Raw genomic sequence first — 21,155 nt, 5'->3', positions numbered from 1 at the left:
TTGGGAGGTTGTTAAATTGATTCAGTCAGTTACAAAATTACACATGGAAAGAACTAAACTCCCTTTGCTTATGTAGGGACAATAACTCTTTTATTCCTTCTAGGTTCCTAGTCTCCAGGCGGTGATCCTGAGCTCTGGGGCTGTGGTGGCAGCAGGAAGGGAGCCATTCAAACCAGGAAATTATGACATCCAAAAGTACTTGCTTCCTGCTAGATTACCAGGGATCTCACATCATGTGTACCCCAAAGGAATTGCTAGGTCAGAAAGCAGAAAGAGTAAGTCACTTAAATAAATACATCGCCTCAATTTATTTACATATTTATTTTAGCTCTGATGTTTTTTATTTCAACAATAAAAATCCATGTTAAATGATTAAGTGACATTAACTTAAACCACTAAGTTCCTTTATCACAAAAGAGAAAAAGAGGGCATTAAAAACATTTAAACTGAAATTAGTTTAGTTTACAGAAAGAGTCAGAGATTTGATATATTTTTCAGACATTTCCAAATCAATTAGTGATGTACCTGGTTTTCGTAATTTATTTTTATTGCGGTAACATTGTAGTTTATTTTTATTGAGGTAGCATTGGTTTACAATACTGCATTTGATTTTGGGAAATAGATTCACACCTCTTCAGCTATATTTTACCAGATGACATAGCTATTTAAATTGATGAGTTTTTTCTTTTTTGGGCATGTATATCTAGATAAAAAATCAAAATGCTAGCATTTCTTGATTTGGAGAAGAGTTGTATGGAATGTGTGTAAATGACACCTTTGGTAGTTAGAGGGTTTTCTCTAAATAGTACTGGTGAAATATCACAGCAGAGCTTAGCAGGTTAGTTGAGTGATTGCATTTTAAAAAATGTCTAACTACAAACATGCTCTATTTTCTGAAGTTTTCCTGAAGTTATTCCAGTAAAAATCACAGGTCCTTAGATCCACCTTTTATTTATTAAAAGACAAAAAAAGGGGCTCTTGTAGCCAATCCATGCTGGTTAATAACAATTTAGATCACTACTTAGGAAGTGCTGCATAGGGTGACACTGTGTTTGTGTAGGGGAGAAGGAAGCCCAGGATTGTGGGGTTGCCTGTAAATTCCCTAATTATGTCTTTACTCATTGTGTCCAATGTGTAAACTCTATGTTAATGCATTGATTGGCATTTGTTATTTACATTTTAGTTTTTATTCTATTTAGACAAGTAATCATAGGCATTTTCAGTAATATTAGTCTCACTACTTATTGGTAAAATGGGTGAAACCCATCTATTATTTTTTGTTGTTACTTAGTTATTTTATGGATAAACTCAATAGATAATTATTTTTAAATTTTGTAGGCATTACCTGCCAAATACATATTTTGCTTACCATGGTACAGTTTCATCTTGATCATTTTACCAAAATGTTTTGTTTCTGATACAGGGTGCTGAGTATGATTTATAATGACTTTAGGGAATCTGAGGGCTTTGTTAATTTTTACTTAAAAAAATAGAGTCAAAAAATTATAAGTGAGACATTTTCATTTAAAATTTTGATGAAAGTATAGCCAAAATAAAAGAAAATATTTCTGGGCTTACATGCTACAAAGTTAAAAGTATTTAATTGATGTCAGGCATGTGAAAGTCTATGTAAAACAACTAATAGGAATTTGATTGAATTTAAGGAATATGAGTGTCAAGGTTATCTCTGGAGATACTTACTAGAAAGATAACTAGATATTTGGTCCTGCCTAGCCCTGTTTTCTTTTCTGCTCTGTATTAAATCAAGTGTCTTGATTATACAAAGTAAATGATAATAATTATTATTTGATTAATTTAGCCTTTAAAGTCAATAGTAAAAATGTTTTAGCATTCATAATGTTATATAGATCTCTCACTTGGATATTCACAGGTAGGAAAATGAATACCACCACACATTACTACTTGCTTTGTTTGAATATGTATGTAACACTTGGTTTGATTTCAGTTTTAGTTTTGGTAAACAAATGAAACAAAACAAAACTTCACATAAATCTCTATTTTTGCTAGAATCTTTAGCAATTTATACTTATTAAAATTGTTCAGTTCAATTGTTAAAATTAAAGTAGATATAGGTTCTTTTTAAGAGTAGTTTGTAGAAATGTATCAGATAAGACATTGATCTCAGCCAATGAATCCATAGAGGTGAGAAACAATATCTGAGTATGAAATTTAGAAAAAAGATTTTTTTGCACTAATTCATTATTTTTTCTTTTCTTTCTTTGCTGCCTCTTCTATTGGATATTTATAATTTTTTCCCGCATTTTATTTTGTTGTGGGGGCATCTTTTACTCTTAAAATTTGAAAGCGAATACACATACACTTTCAAGTCCAAGGTCCCAGGTTTATTGTGTTTCTTCTGGCAATATGGATAATAATGGTTGCTACTCAGACCAGTCTTTTGCTCCTGAGAATTACTTGGCCTTAGAAAAAAACGATTCTCAGAATTTATTAATATGTCCTTCTAAAGATGATGTTGAAAAATCAGTTATCTTTAATGATGATGGCACTATGACAATTGAGATGAAAGTTCGATTTAAGATAAAAGAGGAAGAAACCATAAAGTGGACAACAACTGTCAGTAGAGGTGATCTTTCTAATAGTGATGAAAAGAGTAAGATAAGCAGTTTTCCAGGAAAAACAGATGATGGCTCATCTGGTATAGAGATTGCAGCTTGCTCATTGTCTGCAGTTGTCTCACCTATGGAGAAAGGCAATAATCAAGATGGCACTTTGGCAGAGGAGATAAACACTCAAAAGACAGATCAAGAGGTTGAAACTTGCAGTTCTGCTAATTGGGAGAATGCTGCTGTAGACACAGATACCGTTCAGGGAACTCAAGATCAAGACAAGTGTCACTTTTATAGGCCTCCTACTCCTGGACCTAGGAGAGTGAGACAGAAGAAATCTGTCGCAGGGAGAGTGACCTTATTATCAGAAACTGAAGTTCAAGAGAAAATAATTAGACAGAAAGATAGGGAAAACAAATCTGAGTATCACGTGTTCACATGTTCTTGCAGTAAAGTTTCATCAGTATCTAACAAACCAGTACTTGCTCAGATCAATAACAATGAGCAGATGGAGTCATCTTTAGAAAGAAAAAAGGAAAACAAACTGCCCAAGTCAAGCACAATAAGTGCTGGTGTTGTAGAAATTACAAGTCAGAAGATGTTAGAGATATCCCATAATAATGCCTTGCCGCGGACTGTATCAGAAAATTCAGCTCTGGAGGAAGGTGTAGTTGATACTGAAACATCAGACAAACAGCCTGGGATCAAGAACTTCAGTAGTTATGGTAACACTGATGATAGGTTCAGTCTTATTTTAGCAGATACAACTCAATCTTCAGATAATAACTCTGGCACTGACAAAATTTTCTCTGAGACTCCATTTGCAGTAGGATCCTCTGCTGTCACTTCAAGAATTAACAGATTAATTAATGAATTTACTCATTGTGGTTTTACAAAACTTCCAGAATATAAAAAGCAGATTTCATCATCTGTTGCCAGCAAAAAGAAAAAGAAATCCCATCAGCAAGTGATAGATTCTTGTTGTCAAGATGGGGACATTGTAAGCACAGGACTCCCCAGTAAAAGCAAGAGAATAAGCAAAGGACGTAGAATTACAGAGGAAACTATATTGCAAGTTACACACAGTCCCCTTAAAGGAGGGATGCTTTATGAGGGAGACCTCCATGCAAGTGAGACGGTATTTGAGTCGAATTATTTTTGTTCCCACAATAATCTCAGCTCTGTGAATTCCAGGGATATCCATAGAAACAAATTAAATACTACTCCAAATCCCAAGCTTCAAGGACTTTTAGCCAAAAGAAAATCCAGACCACTAAACAAATTAAGTTTATTAGGAGGACCTACAAAAATAGAAATTGATCAAGGAGACAAAGTATTTCCCTATAATGCATTTAAATATTGCAGAAATACTTTGGAAAATAAAAATTCATTTTCTCTGTTTAACATTCTTGAGCAAAAATCAAATACATTTTGGGGACCACAGGCTCATACAGAAATGACATCTTGGAATTTGAGAGGAATGGCAGAGAAGAATTTAGATTCCAAAGTGAACTCACATGTAACTTTAAAAAGTCAGAGAAAGCACAGAGGAGCTAAGTTGAAATCAGGCACAACTATAAGTAAACAACATGCTACAATCAAGGCAAATTCCTTAACTTCTTTGAAAACAACCATTTATCCTGAGGATGTTACCCATCATTCAGTTCAAAATTATAAACAGGGACGGTTGCAGATCATAAAGCCACATCCAGCCTTCCAACCTAGAAAGTCAGCTCCAATATGCAAAAAGGGAAGAAATGTGGTAAATTTTAACAGTGGTCTTCTAGGAAATAATTCCCATGCAAATTCTGGGAAGGGAAATAATTTTGTTGTAGAAAGTGATAAGCACATAGCTAAAAATGACAGCTTGGTAGGAGATAATCTAGGCAAAGAGGTAGGTAAATCTTTTAACAAAGTTAACAGTGAAGAACTCCCCAAAGATCTCTATGACAGCCATAGTGGAACTCTGAATGATGCTTACTTGCTTTCCCTGCATGAATATTGTACTTTGTCACAGTCAGTTATTGGTGATCATATTACTAAAAGTAAGGTATATGCTGAAAAGTCAGTACCAGAGGTAAATCTTATTTACCAAGAAGTAAACTTAGCTACAAAAGGGCAAAGTGTAGAAGTTGCCGTTCAAGTAGATCCTATGGAAGAAGACACTCCAAAAGACCTTTTATCAGTCCTGTTGCTTTACCAACTACAAAATTTAGTTCCTAGTATTCACAAGACACAGGATGGAATTGTTCAAATGCCAGTTTCACTTGCAGGTGTTCCCTTTCCTTCCACAATATGTAATTCATCCACTAATGTCCTTTTAGCTTGGCTCCTGGTGTTAAACCTAAAGGGAAGTATGGATAACTTCTGTCAAGGTGATCCTCACAAGATTACCAGCAGAACTTCAGAAATACTTGCTTTGTTGGAGGTTCTAAAGCACATTGCCATCACAGAGGAAGCTGATGACTTGAAGGCTGCTGTGACCATTTTAATGGTGTCAACCACAAATCACCTTGGACTCACAGAGAAAGAACAAAACATAGAGCCAGTAGATCCTTCTGCAAATTGTTTGATCCCCCACATTCTGAGAGTTCTAAAGTGCACTGAAAATGAAAAAACCCAGAAAATTTGCTTAGATAGAAGCTCCTCTACCAGTGAGGATTGTTCCCCGGAAGTCTGTGTTTCAGAGGTGACTTGTTCTCCATGTGAGAGGTACACTGTGAATAAGACTGACCATCCAAAAAAGACTTGTAACCCCAGTGATACTTTTTTCCCTAGTGATGACTGTGCTATGAATCAGACCTACCTGGATAAGGCTTGTTTCCTGGGAGAGATCTGTTTACTTACTGATGCTGTGGCTTCCCATAAAGCGTGTGCTCATGAGGAAAACCTTATCTATGAGACATCTTGCCCAAATGATGAGTCCTACATTCCGAACAGAGTCTGCAATTGCGGTGATTTTCTAAATTCTAAAGAAAACCCTTATACTGATAATTTGGAATCAACTGAGGTATTAGAACGACTTGATGAGGTTCAGGAAGACCTACATATTTTGGCAGACCTAAGATGTAAAAATGACTTTAATTTGGTGGTGCCACACCACAATACCAGTGATTTAAGCCATTGTGACTTTTTCCTAAATGCAGCTGAATCAGAATTTGATAAGAAACATAGTTCTGTAGATTCTCAAAATTGTTCATTAAAGAAATTCCAGCAAACAAATGCATATACATCCTTTGATAAGGAAGAATCAAAGACTTCTGAAGAAACAGGCTCAGTAACCAACAGCGTGACATCAAGTGAAGGAAACATTTCAGCTTTAGAATCTTTTGAAGAATTAGAAAACCAGGACACTGTTATCTTTAATGCGAAGGCGAATGCAAGAGAGCAAACCCCTGAACAATCAATCAAAAAAAAGCTAGTGGGCAAAAATTTGAAAATGGTGAAAGTCTCAAACAGGAACATTGTAGAAGAAGAAAGTAGGAATGGTGTAATTTGTGAGAAAATCAGTAGGAAGCTGGCAGCACCAACATCTTTAGTATTTTGCTATGATTCTAACCAAAATACTGAAAAGGATCTCAATGAAGGAGACACTAAAATGAGAGTTAAAGTGATGGTGAAAAACATGGAAATTGGAAGTTATTCAGGGTCCTCTCTTGATTTTAAAAACTGCTTTAAAAGTAAAGTAAATTCTGCTTGGTTAGACTATCCACTGGGCAGTGAGAATGAGCACCCACATAATTGCTCCAATGATACTGATGAGGTGATTGTCCAAGATAAAGGATACAATCAGGGATTTGTTAAAAGGACAATAGAAACACTTTATGGTAAAGCACAGCTTATGAAACCATCTTTTTTTCCTGGGTCTATAAACACATCTCAGGTTTATCCTTGCAATTCTGTGGAATTTCAGTGTGCTAGGAAAGTAGGTCTTTATGATTCTGAAGGTCAGTCATTTGACTCTTCTGTACAGATACCTAGTAGTTCATCTGTGCTGCAGAAATTTCAGGAGGAAGGACAAGATAAATGTCACTTTAATGACATAAGGGCCAGTTATCATGGAGGAGATGTTGTGGAGCATGAAACAAAACAAAATGAACATAAAGTCTTGAGGAATATAGAGGAAGGAGTACTGATTGACAAAGGCAAGTGGCTTCTAAAAGAAAATCATTTGCGAAGAGTGTCATCACTTGAAAATTCTGGCATATGTGAAAACATGTACACATCAGTGGATGCTTTACTTGGTAATAGCAGCAGTGAGGTGCCATATTCACATTTGGAAAATTTGGGCACAGCTGCAAGCCTGGCTGAACGATCCTCCTCAGAATTGGAGGAACTGACTCAAACTCTTGAACTGAAATGCAATTATTTTAACATGCCTCATTGTAGTGACTCTGAGCCTTTTCTTGAGAATTTGGTAGATGTTCAAAATAAAACTTGTGCCAAGGTGAGAACACGAGATCACTTTGCACAGCAGAAAGGTAATCAAATGTCGGAAAGAGCATGCACATCAGTCACTCATGTCTTTACACCAGGTGGTAACAAAGTTCATCCAGTCTCTAATGATACCATTAAAAACCAACCATTGCCTGGTTGTGATGTAGTTCATGGTGCACTTCAGGAAGGTGACTCTTTGGATAAACTCTATGCTATTTGTGGTCAACATTGCCCAATACTAACTGTTACTATCCAACCTGCAAATGAGGAAGACCGGGGATTTGCATATTGTAAATATTCTGATATTGAAAACTCCTTGGGTCTGCATTTATGGATGAAAATAGAGCCATATTTTCTACAGTCAAACAAAAACATGCTTAGAGATGAGAACAGAAAAGCAAGTAGGAGAAAAACATTTATTGATAATGCCATTAGCAAAACATTTGATAAACTTCATTTCAATAACATGTTGGACTTGTTGGATAAAAGAAGAAAATTAAAAAGAATGAATTTCTTGGATTTAAAGAAAAAAAATCTCAAAAAATTCCAGTCTCCTTTAAAGAAAAGGTTTTATGTAAATTTCTTGTATACATTGTTAGTTGTAGATAATGTACATTTGACACACTTCAATAAATCAGACCCTAATAATCAAAGAAATGAAGTATATGAAAGAGTTGATGAGAATAACAACTTATTAAATAACAGATTCCAGAACCCAAGAACAAATTTTAACCAACTACTAAGGGAAATATCAACTATCATTTCTATTTTGAAATGCTTGGCCAAGCCTGCCTATTTTGCCAAGTTGAGACATCCTTAAATTTTAGTGACAGAAATATATTAGAATATTTTATATTTTTGAATATGAAAATATCTTCATTTGGGAAAGGAAAACCAATTAGATTTAACTGATCTTGAAAGTAGTGATGAATGAAAAGATGTATAATTTCATTATTAGCACAGCTAATATTACCATGCAGCCAATACATGTTTTCTTCATAATAAGAGGAAGCACATGGAATAGATATGGAGTAGACAACCTCTGAGAATTGTCACTTCTTCAAAATGAGTTTAAGCTTGCTCTGTTCTTAATTTTTTCAACAATTGTAGATTCTGTTTCTATTCTGCTATTTGGAAAATTTCCTGTTTTTCCTGAATGTATGTTATTTTCTGTATCTGTTACTTCTAGGTCTGCATGTACTCTAAAGACAAAAATTATGCATATATACATATTTACATATTTTTATATGTTGTTAGTATAGTGTGAAATATGTGCTGATTTGATTAAGGAATGATTGTGAGATCTTGACAACAATCTCAGGTTTCTTATGCCAAGTTGATTGAGTGTAGTTTATTTCTAAACATCTGTCTAATGAACTTGCAAGCATTTCTGTGGGACAGGAATCACTATTTACCCTCATGACTAGAAGTAGATGCTCTACTACTAAACTGCCTCTTTAACACATTGCCTATAAATTACAATCTTATAAACTTTAGGAAAGTGTCAGGAAATCCAAATAGATCAAGAAAGAATAGGGGGAAAATTTAAGACATGCTTTGTGAATGAAAAAGTAGCTGTAATGCATTTATGGAAAAGAGAAATGTGCCTTTAAAATTCTCAAAATTGAAAAATAGTGGCATAAGAGGAACATAACAGATTTTATTTTTTGTTTATCTGCATTAATGCAAAATTTAGTTAGATCTAAATAACATTTTACTGAGAAAAGTAAATTAGATTGCTAACCATGAATTGTCTGTTTGAATACTTTGGTATTTTACCTGGGATTTAGCAGGGGAAGATTTTTTCTTTAAATTACATTATTTTTTATTAAGATAACATTATTTTACAGTATTGGATATGATTTAGAGGTATAGGTACATACGTCTTCAGATAAATGTACAGCTACCATAAAAGCACCCAAATCCTGCACCATAGTGAATTGAGTTCTATTCACCATTTCCTTTCTACTCTAGCAACCCCCCTCTGATAGCCTCAATTCTAAAGTTAGGGTTTGTTTTGGTTTAGTTTTGTCTGTTCCTTTGCTTTGTTTATATTTTATGTATGAGTGAAATCATCCCGTGTGTGTCATTCTCCTTATTTTGCTTATCACAATTCACTTTGGTTCAATCCGTGTTGTTGCTGATGGCAGGATTTCATTTATTTAATAGCTGAATAATTTACTATTATGTATATATACTAACTTTGGCACTTAATACATTTCCATAGCTTGGATATTGTAAATACTGCTACAGTGAATATAGGATGCATACGGGCTTTTAAATTAGTGTTTCTGCATTCTTTGGGTAAATACCTAGGAATGGAATTGCTGGATTGTATGGTAGATAAGTTTTTAATATTTGAGAATTCTCCATAGTATTTTGCAGAGGCTGGAAAAGTCTATATTCCCACCAACAGTGTAAAGGATACCTTTTTCTCTACATCCTCACCAATACTTCTTGTTTCTGGTCTTTTGAATATGGGCTATTCTCACAATTGTAAAATGGTATTTTTTTGTAGTTATGATTACGATTTTCATGATAAATAATGAGCATTTTTCATGTGCCTATTGGCCATATGTATGTATTCTTTAGCGAGGTGTCTGTTTAGCTCTTCTGCCCATTTTTTGATTTCTTTTTTGTTGTTGTTGACGTGTGTGGTTTCCTGTAAATACCAGTCATTGCCACATGTAGGACATAAAAAATCCTCTATTTGGTAGGGTATCTTTACATATTTTTAAAAGATTTATTTTATCTATTTATGCATATAAGAACTAGGATGTAAGCTAGAGGTGCGGGAGGTGAGAGGGTTCACTAGAGACAGAGTGGGGAGCATAAAAGGCTGATCTACTGAAATACACTGCTGAGGGGAGCAGCGGGTGAGATAGGAGAGGTCTGCTGCTCCATGTGGGTTAGTTCCTGGCCAGGGATCAAACTCAGGCCACAGTGGCTGGTGATAGCTTGATAGTGCTGAGACTTAACCCCTGTGGCACCAGGGAGGCCTTATCTTTACATTTTAATGACCATTTCTTTGACTCTGCAGCAGCTTTTTAGTTTGATGTAGTCCCGTTTGTTTAGTTTTGCTTATATTCCCACTGGCTTTGTTAAACATCTTTGAAGCCAGTGCTGTAGAAGCCAATGCCTATATTTTAGGTGTTTTATGGTTGAAGGTCTTGCATCCAAATTTTTAATATATTTTGAGTTAATTTTTATGTGTGCTGTGACAGAGTAGTGTTGGGTTTTTTTTTTGTGTTTTTTTAAATAATAAATTTTATTTTTATATCCCCATACAATTGCAACCCCCCCCATCTGACCCCAAACCCTCCGCTCCCGCCGCCCACCCCCCCAAAAGTGTCTGTGGTTCATAGTTTTTTGTTGATTTTGATTTTCACTTTCTTCTAGTTATTCATTTTCCTGGTCCCTTATTTAAGTTTTCTAGATTTCTACTATGAGTGAGACCATCCGGTATTTTTCTTTTTCTTTCTGGCTTATTTCACTGAGCATGATCCCTTCCAGCGCCATCCATGTTGCTGCAAATTGCATGTGTTTATCTTTTTTGAATGCTGGGTAATATTCCATGGTGTATATGTACCACATCTTCTTGATCCAGTCATCTATTTTTGGGCATTTGGGCTGTTTCCAAAGCTTAGCTATTGTAAATAGTGCTTCTATAAACATAGGGGTGCAGGTGCTCTTTGGAATTGATGTTTCTGTGTCCTTTGGGTAAATACCTAGGAGTGGAATTGCTGATCATATGGAAGTTCTATGTTTAGTAGGTCCAGAAATCTCCACACAGCTCTCCATAGTGGTTGGACCAGTTTGCACTCCCACCAACAGTGCAGAAGAGTTCCTTTTCTCCACAACCTCGCCAACATTTGTTGTTGCTAGTTTTTTTAATATGTGCCATTCTCACTGGTGTACGATGGTATCTCATGGTAGTTTTGATTTGCATTTCCCTGATTACAAGTGATGTTGAACATTTTTTTATATGCCTGTTGGCCATTTTCATTTCCTCTTCAGAGAAGTTTCTTTTTAGCTCTTCTGCCCATTTTTTGACTGGATTATTTTCTTTGTTGTTGTTGAGTCTCATGAGCTCTTTGTAGATTTTTGTGATCAGTCCTTTATCATTAGTGTTGTGTGCAAAAATGTTCTCCCAGTTGGTGGGGTTTCTCCTTGTTTTTGTTATTGTCTCTTTTGCTGTGCAGAAGCTCTTTAATTTGATGTAGTCCCAGCTGTTTATCTTTGCCTTCACTATCACTGCTTTGGGTGATGTGTCTGTAAAGATGTCTTTGTTGTGCATATCACGTAGTGTTTCGCCTATATTTCCTTCTATGTATTTTATGGTTTCAGGTCTTATGTTTAGTTCTTTAATCCATTTTGAGTTGATTTTTGTGTATGGTGTAAGGTAGTGGTCAAGCTTCATTCTTTTGCATGTAGCGACCCAGTTTTCCCAGCAGCATTTATTGACCAAACTTTCTTTGCCCCAATGCATATTCTTTGGTCCTTTGTCAAAGATTAGTTGACCGTAAATCTGTGGGTTTATTTATCTGTGGGTTTATTTATATTCTATTCAATTGGTCTGTATGTCTGTTCTTGTTCCAATACCATGCAATTTTGATGATTATGGCTTTGTAGTATAGTTTGAAGTCTGGGAGTGTGATGCCTCCATTCCCTTCTCTTTTTTTTTCAGGAGAGCTTTGGCTATTCGGGTTTTTTTGTGATTCCATATGAATTTCATCAATAATTGTTCTATTTCTTTGAAGAATGACATTGAAATTTTGATTGGAATAGCATTGAATCTGTATATTGTTTTTGGTAGGATGGCCATTTTAATAATGTTTATTCTTCCAATCCATGAGCAGGGGATGTCTTTCTATTTCTTTGTGTCTTCTTCTATTTCTTTTAACAGTGTTTTATGGTTTTCTTTGTATAGGTCCTTTACCGCTTTTGTTAGATTTATTCCCAAATATTTGATTTTTTTTGTTTCGATAATAAAAGAGATTTTTTTTAATTTCTTCTTCAGATTTATTGTTTGTGTATAGGAAGGCTACTAACTTTTGCATGTTGATTTTGTATCCTGCCACTTTACTGAACTGATTGATGAGTTGAATTAGTTTTTCTGTGGAGTTTTTGGGGTTCTCTATGTATATTATCATATCATCTGCAAATAGTGATAGTTTGATTTCTTCTTTTCCTATTTGGATTCCTTGTATGTCTTTCTCTTGTCTTATTGCTCTGGCTAGGACTTCCAGTATTATATTGAAAAGCAGTGGTGAAAGTGGACATCCTTGTCTTGTTCCAGATCTTAATGGAAATGCTTTCAGCTTTTCACCATTGAGAATGATACCGGCTGTTGGCTTGTCATATATGGCCTTTATGATGTTGAGGTATGTTCCTTGTATCCCAAGAATTTCAAGGGCTTTTATCATGAATGAATGTTGCACTTTGTCAAAAGCTTTCTCAGCATCTGTTGATATTATCATATGGTTTTTATATTTCTTTTTGTTGATGTGTTGGATAACGTTGTTTGATTTTTGGATGTTGAACCATCCTTGTGTGCCTGGAATGAATCCTACTTGGTCGTGGTGAATTATCTTATGGATACATTGTTGGATTCTGATAGCTAAAATTTTATTGAGGATTTTTGCATCAGTGTTCATTAGGGAGATTGGCCTGTAGTTTCCTTTTTTGTGTTGTCCTTATTCCGTTTTGGTTTAGTGTAATGTTGGCTTCATAGAACGTGTTTGGTATTGTCCCTTCCTTCTCAATTTTTTGGAAGAGTTTGTGAAGGATCGGCACTAATTCGTCTCTGAATGTTTGGTAGAATTCATTTGTAAATCCATCAGGTCCTGGGCATTTGTTTTTGGGGAGGTTTTTGATTACCATTTCAATTTCGCTGCTTGTAATTGGTCTGTTTAGGTGTTCTATTTCTTCTTTATCTAGCTTTGGGTGATTGTAGAGTTGTAGGAATTTGTCCATCTCCTCTAGATTGTTGAACTTGTTTCCATATAACTGTTCATAGTAGTTACTGATTATTCTTGTGATTTCTCCTGTGTCCATTGTTATTTCTCCTCTTTCATTTGTGATCCTGTTTATTTGTGCTTTCTCCCTTTTTTCCTTTGTGAGCCTGGCTAGGGGTTTGTCTATTTTATTGATTTTTTCGAAGAACCAGCTCTTGGTTTCATTGATCTTTTGGATTGTTATTTTAGTTTCAATTTCATTTATTTCTGCTTTGTTTTTTATTATTTCTTTTCTTCTACTGGTTTTGGGTTTTTTTTGTTGTTCTTTTTCTAGATCTTTGAGCTTCGAGATTAGGTTGTTCCTTTGAGTTCTGTCTTGTTCCTTGATGTGAGCTTCTATTGCTATATATTTTCCTCTTATTACTGCTTTTTCTGTATCCCATACATTTAGGATATTGGTGTCCTCCTTGTCATTCAATTCAAAGAATTTTTAATTCCTTCTTTGATCTCCTCATTCGTCAGTGGTCTTCCAGTAGTGTGGTTTTTAATCTCCATGAGGTAGAAAAGTTCCTTGCCTTCTTTTTATGGTTTATTTCTAGTTTGATGCCTTCATGGTCTGAAAAGATGGTTGGTATGATTTCAATCTTGGTGTATTTGTTGATGTTTGTCTTGTGCCCCAGTATGTGATTGATCCTGGAGAATGATCCGTGTGCGCTTGAGGAAAATGTGTACTCAAATTTTTTGGGGTTTAGTGTTCTATAGATGTCTGTTAAGCCCAAGCGCTCTAGATCCTTATTTAGAGCTTTAGTGTCTTTACTTATTTTTTGTCTCATTGATCTATCAATTGTTGATAGTGGTGTGTTGAAGTCTCCTTCTATGTATGTGTTTTCTCTGATAATCTGTTTTCAAAGATGATAATAATTGTTGATATATTTTGGTGCTCCTTCATTTGGTGAGTTTATGTTATATGAGTGTTATTTCTTCTTGAAGTATTGTCCCGTTGATCATAATGTACTGACCATTGGGGGTCTCTTTTTACCTTTTTGAGTTTGAAATCTGTTTTATCTGATATGAGTATAGCTGTTCCTGCTTTCTTTTTTGGTCCATTTGCTTGTAGGATTGTTTTCCATCCTTTAACTTTGAGTCTATTTTTATCTTTTGTTGTTAAATGTGTTTCCTGGAGACAGCAAAACGTTGGGTTTTGTTTCTTAATCCCGCCTGCGACTCTGTGTCTTTTTATTGAAGAGTTTAGTCCATTTACATTTAGAGTTAATATTGATATGTTAGCATCTGTATTTGCCATTGTGTTTGTCTTTCCTTTGATTTTATTTATTTATTATTTTAATAACTTTTTTTTTTGGCCCTCTTCCGTTGTTATTCGTCCCTCTGAGGTTCTGGCTTTAGGATTCCTTGTAGTATTTTTTGGAGTGGGGGTTTAGTCGTAATGAAATTCCAGAATTTCTGTTTGTCTGGGAAGGTCCTTATTCTTTCTTCATAGAGGAAGGAAAGCTTTGCAGGATAGAGCATTCTTGGTTGGCATCTGTTTTCTTGGAGTCTGTTGACCTTGTCCCTCCACTCTCTCCTTGCCCATAGTGTTTCTTCAGAGAAATCTGATGTCAGTCTGATTGGTTTTCCTTGGAATGTTATCTGTTTCTTCCCTCTTGTCAGCTTCATTATTTTTTCCTTGTCTTGGATTCTTGGGAGCTTAACTATTAAGTGTCTTGCTGTATTTTTCCTTTCGTCATGGAAGTTTGGTGTTCTTCTTGTTTCTTGTATGTCTATTTTCAGCTCCTTCTTCATGTTTGGGAAGTTCTCTTCAATTATTTCTTTGAATATTTTATCTGTTCCTACGTTTCTCTCCTCTCCTTCTGCGATTCCTATAACTCTTATATTTCCTTTCCTCATGGAGTCAGATAGTTCCCGAAGTCTTTTTCAGTCTTTTTCCTTCGTACTTCTCTTTCCTTTTCTGTTTTGGTTCTTTTTCTTCTGTGTCTTCGAGAGGGCTTATTCATTCTTCCATTTCCTCTATTCTGTGTTCACTGCTTTTCCCCACATTCTTTAGCTCGTCTGTTAATCCTTTGATCTCCTGTATTTCCTTCATTTCCCTCTTTAGCAATTCAATTTCATTCTTCTGAGCATTGTTTTCCTTAATGACTTCTGTCAGTTTTTTCAACACAGCAATTTTAAATTCTTTTTCTGGAAGGCTCAGAAGTTCTTCCAAGTCACTGTTGTTGCAAGCTGGTGGGTGGTTTTCTTTTTGCGGTGTGTCTTTTTCCTGAGGAGTTGCTACGTTGCATGTAGTTTTTCTTTTCCCTGCTGCCTGTCTTCTAATTTGCCGTATACCTTGGGACACTGTACCGCTGGTACTGGCTGGCATCTTTTTGGTGTGCTCTTTTGGGGGTTTTGGAAACTGGCAGTTCAAATGAGTCATATACTGTTATGCCAGAAGTGTAGTGAGGCAGTGGTACTTTGAGTATGTTGATGGTCACTGTCACAGAGTATCTCCTCCTTATGTGTTTAATTACAAAGGTGTGTCTTGAAGTCCCACAGACTTCCCTGGAGGTGGGGCAGTTGGATTGCACTCTGGGTTCCAAATTGCTAGATCCCCCTCTGGGCTCTGACTTCCTGCCAGGCGGGACCGGGCTTGTGGGGGCCTTCAGGTCACCTCTGACTCGCAGGGAACCTTCTCCCTCTGTCTCCACGGAGAGCCTCCTGCCAGTTTCAAGTAGTCTTTATTGAAAAAAGGTCCCTGTTCTAAAATGGTGAGGTGGAGAGGCACTCTCCTGTGCACCCGGTCTGCCCCGGCCATGGGTGCCTGCTCCCTGTCTGGTCTTGGACTGCTGGCCAGAAGGGGCCTGACATGGACGAACTTCCCAGCTCACCTCTGGCTCTGCTGGGAGCCTTCTGCTGGTTTCAAGCAGTCTTTATTGAAGAAAGGCCCCTGTTCTAAAATGGCAATGCGGAGAGGCACTCTCCTGCATGCCTTGTCTGCGCCGGCAGTCTGTATAATGTACTTTTTATTTAAAATAAACCTGTTCAGATGCCTTGAATTCTGATATTTGTAACCATATAATACCCATATACATAAACACACATATAAATTATTTGTAACCATGTATATATCTCAGATAAAGCACACTATTTGGAAAGTAGTAACATCTTGTAAATGTGTGCTGAATGGATAAGGAATGCTTTTGAAGGCATGTATTTCTTTACCTTTTATAAGCTTTGTATCTATACTTGTAAAAGTTATGCAAAGGTTCTGAGGAATAGAACTAAATTTTCCTATATTTTATGAAGTGGTATTTTAATCATCTTTACAAATCAAATATAACTGAAATTTAGAAGATTAAATTGAGACTTTCAAGAAAATTTTAGATTGTGGTATGAAACTGGCTTTTACTTTACAGATAAAGTGCCGAGGAATGACAAAGAGATTCTAGACAGTTATGTTCAGGAACATACAGCTCAGATCAAGGTCTTGTGTCCATGGGTGCGATGGTGCAATTATTGCTTATGTCCACCAGATGTCAGCTGTGTGATGCACTGCTAGAAGCTTAAGCACCTTCAGAAGGAGGCTTGTATAGATAATGGATTGTCTCAAACATTGGTTTAGTCTCTGGGCTGGTTGCTTTTGCTTCAAAGAAAGCTAATAGCCCTATCATACAAGCACCTCCTAAGTCTTTTTGTTTGTTTAAAGATTTATTTTTTATGCACATAAGAACTGGGGTATAGGACAGAGTTGCGGGTTGGGGAGGGGGAGAGAATTTACCAGAGAAAGAGTGGGGAGCAGAACAGGTGAGATTTAAATGGTGAAAGTGAACATGTATTTTATGTCACTAAAAAATCTGAAATATGCTGAGGGGAGCAGCGGGTGAGACAGGAGAGGTCTGCTGAGCTATGTGGGTTAGCTTTCTGGCTGGGGATCTAACTTGTGGTGCAGTGGCTGCCACAGCTTGATAGCACTGTGTCTTTAACTCCTGTGCTATCAGGGAGACTCAAACCTCCCAAGTCTTAAATCCAGAAAATTTAGCAGTGTTCAGAATTATGTGTGTTTGTGTGTGTGTGTGTGTGGGGGGGGATATGTGTGTGTATACTGTTAGTTTATATAGCTGTACAATTAGAAACATCTGAGGTTCAAACGTAGAGTGATATGAACTATAATGCTAGCTATCAAGAGTCATCTGAGTTGATACTAAGGAAAACTGGACTTGGGGAGAGTGGGAGTAACCAAATCTTAAATTGAAGCTACCTTAACATCATTGGTTCAATAGGAAGGGGTGATTTTTTTTTTAAGGATTTATTTGTTTATTCAAACAAACACTGGGTACAGTCAGAAGCGCGGGAGGGTGAGAGAATTCACCAGAGCCAGAGCAGGGAGTAGAGCAGGCAGACTGATGAAGTACACTGCTGAGGGGAGCAGCGGGCGGCAGGAGAGGTCTGAGCGCCATGTAGGACCCGCCAGCAGCTGGGGATCGAACCGGCGCTGCAGAGGCTGCGGGCAGCTTCACAACCCAGCACTCAACTGCTGCGCCACCAGGGAGGCCCGGAAGGCGTGATTTTTATATAAAACTTGCACATATTTTGCCTAGTCTAAATTTTTTAGTGACATGAAACACATGTCCACTTTCAAGATTTAAATTGAGGCATTTAAGCCATGTTCCATATTGTGACACTTAATTTTGTTTTCTTATTGATGAAATGGGGCCATCAGTTTAATGTCCTTATGAGAAACTGTAAGATTGTTGTGAGAGGATCACTTGAGAGAATGATTGTAAAAGTTTTAGCACAGTGCTTGGAGTACACAATGCTCAATATGTTTTAGTTATTTTTTTAAAAAAGCCAATAGTGATCAAGTCTTTGATGTGTTTTTTTTTTTATAGTTGGTCTTTTCTAATCAAGTATGTTGCTCTTTTGGGTGCTAAGATATATGAAAGATATATGTTAATTTAAAAATTTATTCATAATGACCCTTTACAAAGATGATAGTGTCTAACATTTTGAACCCTGCTAGGTGACAAATTGTGTATTAGGAGCTTTATATATATTGACTTAGTTCCCATAGTAACTTTTTTAGATTGTAATAGTATCTTCAATGTAGTTAGAGATCAAGGCTCGCAGAAGCCAGAAAAGAAGCACCTTTCCTTCCATGTTTATAAATGATCCTCACAAAATAGCTATGAGCTTTGTGGCTATTCCTTATACAGATCCAACCTGAAAATATTGACACATAATAACTTGGTATTCCCTGTTTATTAAAGCTAAGTGGGTTTTTATGGTGGAATCTGTAACTAGCATAAGTCAAAATTATTTTAGTTCAAAGTACAGTATTTTTTGGATAAGATAGAATGCAGGCAGGTGTCATATATTTTATTTAACTCATTAGTTAACTAGGGAACCAGTAGCATATTATAATGGGCTCAAAAGAGAATTTAAAGTATCACCCAAAAATAGAGTAATGCCAAAATAACTGTGACAATAATTAATTGCATTCCTCTTGATATAACTAATTTGTATTTCTGTGGAAAAAAATAAGTTTTTTATTTTATTTTTAAAGATTGATTTATTTATACATACAAGAGCTGGGGTATAGGCCAGAGGTGTGGGGTGTGAGAGGATTCACCAGAGACAGAGTGTGGAACAGAACAGGCAGACTGACTGAAGTACACTGCTGAGGGGACCATTGGGTGAGACAGGAGAGGTCTGCTGCACCATGTGGGTTGCTCTCTGGCTGGCCAGGTATTGAACCTGCGCTGCAGAGGCTGCAGACAGCTTCATAGTTTACATCTTAACCCCTTGCACCACCAGGGAGGCCCGATAATAAGGCTTTTTAAAAAAGATTTATTTATTTATACAAGTACGGGGGTGCAGGCCAGAGGCATGTGAGGGTGAGAGAATTCTCCAGAGACAGAGCAGGGAGCAGAACAGGCAGATGGACCAAAAGCACCGCTGAGGGGAGCAGTGGAAGAGACAGGAGAGATCTGCCGTGCCATGTGTGTATTTCCCTGGCCAGCCGGGAATAGAACCCACATTGCAGGGGCTGCGGACAGATTCACAGCACTGTGCTCAACCCTCTGCGCCACCCGGGAGGCCCCAAGAATAATAACGTTTTAAAAAAACTTACATGATGGTAAAACCACGTAAAGATCATGAAGAATAGATAACTTCTAAGACTGCTTGACAAAGCTTTCAGTAACATTTTTGTGTATTTCAAGGTATTTTACTACATTTTCACACAAAGACTTTGTTTTCTAATGCCTTAAGTGCTAACTTATTAAAAGAATATTCATTCTCAAGTAGCAAATAGTATATGACTGTGAAAACTTTCAAACCTTAAGCACCAAAACAATGAACACTGTAACAGGGATAAGTCTTAGTTATTTTGGTAATTTAAATCTAATCTATTTGACCTGTAGTTCTGAGCTGTAAATGATACTTTAAATGTACTGACTGTATATTTAACATGTAATATATAATAACCGATTTGGCTGTTGAAATTCTTCCTAATGGATATACAAACACTGGGATTAAATTCTCTGGTAAAATCAACTGATAAAGGAGAAATTGTAGCAAGTCCCTGGTAGGACTCAGAAGTTTGGACAGGTTTGGTGACCCAACAGAAGCAAGGGGAAGGTGAGAGTGATGGGAGATGAGAGGAGAGTGAGATATTGACCCCGAAATCCTTTCCCCCTTCCCCACCCACAAACCCAGAGCACTTCACCCAGGAAAAGAAGGAGATAAAGTTTGGAAGCAACAGGAAAACACTGAGTCATCTGAAAACTCCAGAAGGTGAAACAAAGAAAGGTCAGCAGGTTAATTCACTTCGAGGGGAGTGGGACTCTGGCAGGTCTCAAGCCAGTGATGTGGAACTGAACTGAACTGACCTGACTGGCGGGTGGGGGTGAGATCCACGGGAATGAAAGCACACACAGTTCCCCTGCCACAGCCAGAAGCCAGGCAGAGGCAGGACCGCCACTGCTAGGAGCATGTAACCTCCTGCCACAGTAGGAAGCTGGGCAGGGGTGGGACCACCACTGCTGTGAACTTGCAGGTCCCCCACCACAGTCAGAAGCTGGGGCAGGGGCAGGATGCCTCTGCTGCAGGTGAGAGTGCTCAGGCCCCCGCCACAGACAGAAACCAGGCAGAGACAGGACCTGCCACCTATGGGTATGCGCAACCCACTGCCATAGTTGGAAGCTGGACAGGTGTGAGACCTGCAGCCACTGAGAGCATGCAAGCCCCTCCAACAGTTTGAAGCTAGGGACCCTGCCATTCTGCCTTGGAACTGAGGAAATACAGAGTGTGGGGGACATCAGGGACAGCGCCCACAAACATACCCACAGCATTACTCCCCTTGTGGAGTTTTGCTGCAATAGTGCTGGACCCAGCCTGACTACTAGTTCCTGACATCCCAGAAGGAGCACCTGGAAGATATGCTGGCCAATACCAGCAGCACAGTGTCCCATCACAAAGAACAAATTAGAAGACAAAGAGCAGGAAGAAGGAAAAATACAAATAAGCAAGCCCTCAGGGGAAGGACCACCACAAAAAGAAAATCAGTCAACAGAACTCAACAATAATGACATGGAAGAACTTCTCTGCCTGTCAGATAGAAAACTTAGAATCATCATTATTAAAAAACATGAAGAAAATTAAAAGGAAAAAAATGGTATGAGACAAAATGAATGAACTGAAGAACAAAAATGACACCTTAGGAAATAAAAGAAACACAGGAGATTGAAAGATTAGTGGTGGAGATAAAGAACTCTGGGAAAAGCAGTGAAAACAGGATTGATGAAATGGAAGGCTGAATCAGACCTCTTGAAGATACAGAAATAAAAATCAAATCATAAAAGGAAAGAGAAGTACAAAGGAAAGAGAATGAAGAAAAACTTCTAGAGATCTCTGACACCATGAGGAAAGGAAATATAAGAGTTATAGGAATCCCAGAAGGTGAGGAGAACGGAATCGAGGAACTATTCAAGGAAATAATTGAAGAGAACTTACCGAGCATGAAGAAGGACACGAAAATAGACATACAAGAGGTGAGAATACCAAATTTCCACAATGAAAGGAAAACTACAGCAAGACACATAATAGTAAAGCTCCCAAGAATAAGACAAGGAAAAACTAATGAAGCTGATGAGGGGGAGGAAACATGTAACATATAAAG

The 21,155-nt window shown here is 37.2% G+C and overlaps 1 protein-coding gene across 1 annotated transcript in view; it reads left to right on the top strand.

Moving 5' to 3' along the window:
• LOC119241331 (oxygen-regulated protein 1) overlaps window positions 1–7,971 on the top strand; it is a 138,374-nt gene extending 130,403 nt beyond the window's left edge. The window contains 5 exon segments of the mRNA XM_037506573.2: window positions 104–275; window positions 2,327–7,768; window positions 7,771–7,871; window positions 7,874–7,910; window positions 7,913–7,971. Coding sequence (XP_037362470.1) covers window positions 104–275; window positions 2,327–7,768; window positions 7,771–7,871; window positions 7,874–7,910; window positions 7,913–7,971 — 5,811 coding nt within the window.
• The last annotated feature ends 13,184 nt before the right edge of the window (window positions 7,972–21,155 follow it).

This window comes from Talpa occidentalis, unplaced genomic scaffold, assembly GCF_014898055.3.
Source record: "Talpa occidentalis isolate TD23 unplaced genomic scaffold, MPIMG_talOcc4v2.1, whole genome shotgun sequence".
Taxonomy (NCBI): Eukaryota; Metazoa; Chordata; class Mammalia; order Eulipotyphla; family Talpidae; genus Talpa; species Talpa occidentalis.
The sequence above is the reverse complement of the archived record's forward strand: the minus strand, read 5'-3'. Positions and strand labels throughout refer to the sequence as shown.